Here is a 7442-nt window from a genome sequence, read left to right as displayed (position 1 = left end):
TTAGCAACTTGATGATTTGTTTGTACGTGATCACCTGGGACAACAGTGCAACCATGAGGGCTATAATGGCTCTGGCTTTAGCTCAGTATGAAGACCTTTTCTAGCTTGTTAGAGGTTACCCGAAAGGGCGGAGGGGCTGAACCGTTTTGGGTATAGTGTGGCCTCTATCTGTATGTGTATAGGCTGCGCGTCATTGTGTCATCGGAAGGGGGGCTCTATATCTGCGCGCAAAGGAAACCTTGCGGCCCTAATATGTTAGACGAACTTTTGAAAGGCTTCATAGTGATCCCTGCCGACCTTCCTTGGTAGTGGGTTAAGAGGTCGACGGGTCTCGGGTGAAAGGGTAAATCATGACTCATGGGTAAAGATGTACAACCTCTACAGAGTGTTAAAACTAGTATACTAGCCGAGCTCACAGTCAGAAGCGGCTTTGGAGACATCTACATTAAGGACGATGATTCTTGTGTGTTAATATGTTCATTATTACTGTTTAATGCTCTACATTATTTATGTCATATTGGTCATGAGATTATTGGAGCTATACAATCTAGTTGCTATACTTGTGGAGTTCGACATGGACTTACTCTTGCTATTTCCCCCACACTTCAGGAGGTGTTTTAGGCTTGTGATCAACCAGTCAGTTGGATCCTGCAGAGTGAAGTTAATACCCGAAGTTTGTAGTATCTTCCATTGTTTGCTGCCTAAGGTTATCTCTGATTTATTATGTACGTTATATAATTTATGCATTGTCTTTTGATATTACCTCTTATTTGTAGCTATATGTGAGATTTGACTTCTAAGACTCACATATGATGCATATCTGGTTTTGTTCTTAAAATCGGGTATTACAATAGTGCTTGACCTGATTGTTCTGTCTTCTGATTGCTCAAGACTCATGCAAAAGCTGTAAAGCCCCATGGTTAAAGGTAAAATAGGTAATTTTGAAGATTAGAGCAATTATTAACTAATCCGGAGGAGAATCTTTATTTGAGAGCATGTGTACTTGGAAAGAATAAAAACATTGTAGCAACTCTTGATCCAAATACATATACTGCTTAGGCTTGGGCTTGGTTTGCCAAGGGATTGGCAAAAGGTAAGCTTGGGGGAATTGTTGACGGTCGATAACATCAACTTTTATTAGAACTTTAAACCTAAAAGAAAACATGAAAACACACTAGTTTAGGATTTAAACTAACAATTTCCACGAGTTTTGTATATTCTATATTTTCCAGGGTCTATTTCTAGAAAAGCTAAAAAGAGGGATTCAAGTGCAAAATAAACACGAAACTTATCCGCCACGAAAAATATCATGAATGGGACGGGGGAAGACTGTGGAAGACACCGGAAGAAACCGGGGGCCACAGGCCGCCAGGTGGGGCTGGCCGGCCCCACCATGGCGCCGGCCGGCGCTCCCCTATTAGGGTTTTGGCCCCCCTTCTGGAAGCTTCCCCCACTACCTCTGAGGAGTCATCTTGGCTCTTGGTTAAGTTGGTTTGAGCCTACGGCGCACGTCGATCCCAACAGGCTATAAATAGAGGGGCAGACCCCCCTCCCTGTAGGCATCAAGTCATTTGGAGATCCATTCATTAAGAGCCTTCTCTATTTCATCAGAGCCTCTCTAATTCATAGTTTTAGCCTAGTTAGATTAGAAGTAGAAGAGTTCTAGTTCTTCAGTGGGATTCAGAGCCCCTAGCGTCTGTCTGGAGCGCTAAGTTTGGTATAGCTCTAGTACCTTTCTCTTATTGTATTCAATATTATGATTCTGGCAATATTGTTCTTAATCTCTTATATATTCTTAATCGTAATAGTCATTGTCTACTTTGATTATATGTCTAGAATAGTTGGTTTGATCTTATTGAATCCATATAATTGCTCGTATAGCATTTACCCAATCCATGGGTGGGTAGATGGTAGACAACATGTAGACGTGGTGTCTAGATATCTTGTTTATCTGCGAGGGCACCCTGATGTGCCGGGTCGTGTGGTAGTCCACGCAGGTGACAGCTGTGTTGGTTTCTCTGTGGTGCACCCCCCGTACGTAGGACTAGCTTGGGCGTGGTCGCGAAGAAGGTGACGGTTGTATCCTAAAACCCTCATTAGTTGATGCCTCTTTGCATGTGATTATGATATAGGGTTGACTTAACAATGATTTATAGATGTAATTGCACTAATTAGAGTTATTCATTGACGTAGTTATAGAATTACCTTAGTATTTATTTTTGAGTTTATCCAATGGCTAGCTATTACTTTGACTAGAAGAGCTCTAATATTTATCTATTTATGATGACTGATCATTATTTATCTCGTATCTTTTATCAAGTGACTTATCCCTGTTAAGAGTAGGATTCTAGTTATTGGTTACCGTTCACATCAATAGTATAAATTATAGTTATAAGTCCTACATATAGACCTTCCCTGTGGATTCGATATTTAAACCCTCCGGGTAAAATGTGACGTTGGTACGATATCTTTGCGCTTGCGGATAATCTTACTTAAATCTTATTTAAAAGAGTATAGTTAATTTATACCAATAAGCATTTTTGGCGCCGTTGCCGAGGATAGAGTTTATCTCTATTTTTAGTAATAACGTTAGAAGTGTCAACAATAACTGATGCTGTAATTTCAACGGGGGAACTGGTCAATTCTTCTACCCCCCTCGCCTCTTCATTCCTCTATTCTAGAACAACTGTCCCAGTCTACTGTGATGAATGACTCTGCAGCTCCCGGTGCGCCCTCTTCTTCCTCTGAGGATGAACGCTCGATCCACCAGACTTTCAAAGAAGTTGTCTGCGTGCCCCTACAAACACCTCTACTCAAGGCACCGCGCTTGCGGTGGTCACGGACACCTGCATCACCCGCTGGCCTGAGGAGGAGCGGAAGACTGGCGGCTAAGCCGAGAGCCGTTAATGCTGTCTAGCAGGCCCAGGTGGTGATGCTCAAGAAAGCAGGGATCAAGGTGAACGAGAATGCACCTGATGCTGACATTAAGGAGAAATTCAGGTCGATCCTCTGTGGTGATATGCCTAAAAGCAAAAAATAGTTCCTACATCGTATTATGTTTGGCAATATTGACTTCTCTGCAGTGGAGCTCGAGCTGGATGGGCTCGAGGAGGAGGATGCTTAGTCGTCAGGAGGCTTGCAAGCTCTAAGCCAAATTGTTTCCTATGACGCAAGAAGCCAAGTGTTTTATCTGCAATGTGCGTGGTCTAAATGGTGCGCGAGTTCGTTCTCCAGGAACGTCCACTACTTGTCTGCCTCCAAGAAACTAAACTCAATGATGTACGTGCTGTGCTTGCTAATGAAACTCTAGTCCCTACCTTTGGCTATGTGTTCCTGCCTGCGATCGGCACTGCGGGGGGTGTCTTGCTTCGTTGGCACCACGAGCGTGTTTTGGTATCTGACATCACCCGAGGGCATCACTCGGTCTCCGCCAAGATCAAACTAGAGAGCGAGAGCGTTGAGCCATTTTGGTTGACGGTCGTCTATGGACCTCAGCTCGACCAAGACAAGGTGGAGTTCCTGGATGAGCTCCTCGCCTTTAGAAATGGTGTGGATGGACCCTGGTGTGTCTGTGGTGATTTTAACATGATTCTTAACAGGGCTGAAAAGAACAACGACAGGATTGATAGAAGAGGCATGGCAAGATTTCGGGCGTTTGTTAATTCGGCACAGCTTGATGAGGTTAGCCTCGCTGGACGCCGCTTTACTTGGTCCAGTGGAACGGAGCTTTCGATGCTGGAGCTTCTTGATCGTGTCTTCGTCACGGCGGATTGGCTAACCCAGTTCCTCAACCATCTTTTGAAGTCGCTTTCTTCCGACTGCTCTGATCACTGTCCCCTACTCCTGAACTTCGATGTACTGGGTCGAACTAAACGTTGTTTCCGTTTTGAGGCGTTCTGGGCTAAGATACACGGCTTTTATGACGTCGTGGCTGCGGCTTGGGCCTCAACGATCCCACAGGCTGATCCTTTCCGCAGGCTTGACCACAAGTTTAGGAACATGGCGAAAGAGCTAAAGAGATGAAGTAGCGTCCAGATTGGCAATGTGCGGCTGCAGCTGCTTCTTGCATGGGAGGCCATTCTTATACTGGATGAAGAGATGGAGAGGAGACCGCTGCTGCCGCATGAAGCGGACTCTCGTAGATCCCTAAAGATGCGCATGCTGGGGCTCGCGTCCTTATCCAGGTGTATTGCACAACAACATGCACGGGTGCTGTTCTTGCGTGAAGGGGATGCAAACATGAAATTTTACCACCTGCAGGCATGTCATAGGAACCGCAGAAATCGCATTGACAGCCTTGAGGTGCAAGGGGTGCAGCTGGTTCATGACGAAGGAAAGGATTTGGCACTATATGACTACTTCAACGGCATCATGGGCACAAATTTTGAGCGCTCAAGACGCTTCGACTTCCATGCACTTGGTCTGCCTGTGGAGGATCTCCATGACTTAGAGCTGCTGTTCTCGGAGGATGTAGTTTGGGCTGCCATACAGCAGATGCCTAGCGACAAAGCACCAGGCCTTGATGGTTTCACGGGCTTATTCTACAAGCGCTGCTGGTACATAATGAAGGTAGACATCATGCACGCTGTAAACGCCTTCTGGGCGCAGGACTATAGGAGTCTCCACCATCTAAATGAGGCCTTTATGATCCTCATAAAGAAGAAGGAACAACCATCACAAATCCACGATTATAGGCCCATTAGCCTGATTCACAGTTTTGGCAAACTGCTAACCAGATGCATGGCTCAAAGGTTGGCACCTGTGCTACACCAGCTTGTGCAGACAAACTAGAGCGCCTTCATCCGAGGCTGGAGTATCCATGAGAACTTAAGATCAGTTCAGCTAAGTTGCATGGCTATTCACAGGGCTCGACTACCATGCTTACTCTTGAAGATTGATATCGCTAAGGCGTTTGACAGCGTTGCATGGTGCTTTTTGCTCGAGGTCCTTCAGCACATGGGCTTCCCGAGAAGGTGGCGTAATTGGTTTTGTGCTTTACTGTCAACTGCACGCATGAGAATCCTTCTCAATGGCAACCCAGGGCGTCGCATTTGCCATGCTCGTGGACTAAGACAAGGGGACCCCTTGTTGCTGCTTTTGTTCATTTTGGCCATGGAGGTGCTCAACAAATGTCTGGGCTAGGCAGAATCCAATGGCCTGCTAGCGCTGATCCCAGCTGCCGAGGGCTTCTGGGTGAGCATGTATGCGGATGATGTGGTAGTCTTCGTCACGCAATTGGAGGCCAACCTACACACGATTAAGGCTATCCTCGAGGTCTTTGGGTGTGCTTCAGGCTTGTTTTCCAGCCTGGAGAAAAGTGTAGTGACCCCAATGCACTGCACTGAGTCGGACATGCTACGTGTGCAGGAGATTCTCGCTTGCGGGGTGGCCGAATTCCCTATTCATTACTTGGGGATTCCGCTATCCGTCTACAAGCTGAAGTGCGCTGATGAGCAACCTCTTGTTGACAAGGTTGCGGTGCGCCTGCCCACTTGGAAAGGAGGTCTCCTCAACATAGTTGGGCGCACGACATTCTTCAAGGCAACGCTATCTGCTATTCCAGTTCACACTACCATCGCGCTGGTACTCTCGCCTTGGGCGATCCAGGCAATCGATAAGCTCAGGCATGGTTTCATCTAGGCTGGGACGACAGCGGTGGTGGGAGGGAGGTGCAAAGTTGCTTGGCTCAGGGTCTGCATGCCAAAGGAGCTCGGTGGTCTCGGCATCAATGACCTTATGCAGGCGGGCATGGCCTTCAGAACACACTAGGTTTGGCAAGACAGGTGGCACGGATGACCGACGAGAACGACCGAGCGTGGGGTTATGGCCTTAGCCTAGCCAGCCATGGCGATCACTCTTGGGGATTGTAGGTCCGTGCTCTTCTAGACTGAACGATGGCTCAATGGTAGGAGTATATGCAGCCTCGCACCGATGCTATTTCTCGCTGTGCGCCAACGGAAGAAGAGAGCGACGGTGGCTGAGGCCTTGCCGCTGCACGCCTGGGTGCTGCACCTGACTGGGACGATCACCTTGTAGATGGTCATCGAGGCAGCTGCCCTGTATGATATGCTGGAGCAAGTTCAACTGCAGGACAGGCCGGATATTTTCATGTGGACCCTCTCGCCTGATGGCAACTATTCGGCTGCCTCTGCTTATGGTGCCATGTTCTTAGGCTCGACCATACCACTCGGTGCAAAGCAAATTTGGAGGACTACTGCACCGCCAAGAGTTCGCTTCTTCTTCTTGCTCATCCTGCATGGCCGGTGCTGGACGGTGGAGCGCCGTTTCCATCACAGCTTACAGGCGACGGATACTTGCATTATGTGTGATCTAGAAACCAAGTCCATGGACCATATCCTTTTGGGCTGTGTCTTTAGTAGAGAGGTTTGGCATCGTTGCTTTCGCTGGGCACACTTGTATGGCTCTCACTTCACCCCTGCTGGGCACGCCATTCCTTGGTGGCTGGCGACAAGGAAGCTGATCTCGCGAGAACGCCGTAAAGACTTTGATTCCCTCTTCTTCCTGGTACGGTGGAGGCTCTAGAAAGAGAGGAACAAGAGAACTTTCAATGGTATTGCTACACAGGCAATCTAGCTAACTTAGGAGATCTAGGAGGAAGCGGAGTTGTGGTGCTTGGCTGGCAACAGACGCTTGGCGGCGCTTCTAGCTTATTGATTGGCTCATCGGTTGTACTTAAGGGTAGCAAATCTGTTGAAATGTAATATGTTCGCCTTAGCGAGTGGAGGAGTGAGGTGTTTTGTGAAGGTAACCGTGGTTGCCTTAGCTATTTTTGTTTAGGGTTGGACTCTTTTCTGCTTAATGAAATACATGCCCTAGGGGACGGGCGTGATCACAAAAACAATTATCAATGACCTTAATTGCCCAAGGAGGTAAGTCCATTGCCATGGCTAGGTAGATCATCATGGCTATTAGGACAAATTGCACATGCACTACCCTACCAGCTCGTGTCATCAAGTCTGCCTTCCAACCCGGTAATTGATCCGCTATTCTGTCAATTATTAGCTGGAATTGTTCCTTTGAGAGACAAGGGCAATCCCCGGTATTTGCATGGAAAGTTCATAATTCCACAGGGCAGCAAACTCTGTATCACAGCCATATTAGCATCTGAGCACTAGATTGGCATCATACTACTCTTTTGAACATTGGTCCTGAGCCCGGAAGCATCCCCATAAAGTTGGAGCATGCTTAGTGTCAAAGAGATGTCCTCTACCGCCGGTCTGAGAAATAGAACCACATCATCTATGTAGAGGGAAATTCTGGGCTGAATTGGTCTACTAGATAGGGGCTACAACAGACCTGCCTCAGAAGCCCTTGTAAGTTGTAACCATCCAATTTAAGGCATCAATGACCAGAATGAAGAGTATCGGAGAGAGGGGATCCCCCTGATGGAGTCCTCTTTTATGTTGGATGAACTCTCCAAG

At 47.3% G+C, this 7442-nt stretch overlaps 1 protein-coding gene across 1 annotated transcript; it reads left to right on the top strand.

Annotated features, from left to right (window-relative positions):
• Window positions 4099-5640, top strand: LOC8071902. Its single transcript, XM_002462136.2, has 2 exons — window positions 4099-4587; window positions 5143-5640. The coding sequence occupies exons 1-2, from the start codon at window positions 4099-4101 to the stop codon at window positions 5638-5640; spliced, it is 987 nt and encodes a 328-aa protein (XP_002462181.2).

The sequence above is a fragment of the Sorghum bicolor genome, chromosome 2 (genome assembly GCF_000003195.3).
Source record: "Sorghum bicolor cultivar BTx623 chromosome 2, Sorghum_bicolor_NCBIv3, whole genome shotgun sequence".
Taxonomy (NCBI): Eukaryota; Viridiplantae; Streptophyta; class Magnoliopsida; order Poales; family Poaceae; genus Sorghum; species Sorghum bicolor.
Note: the sequence above shows the minus strand (reverse complement) of the source record. Positions and strands in the feature narration are given on the sequence as shown.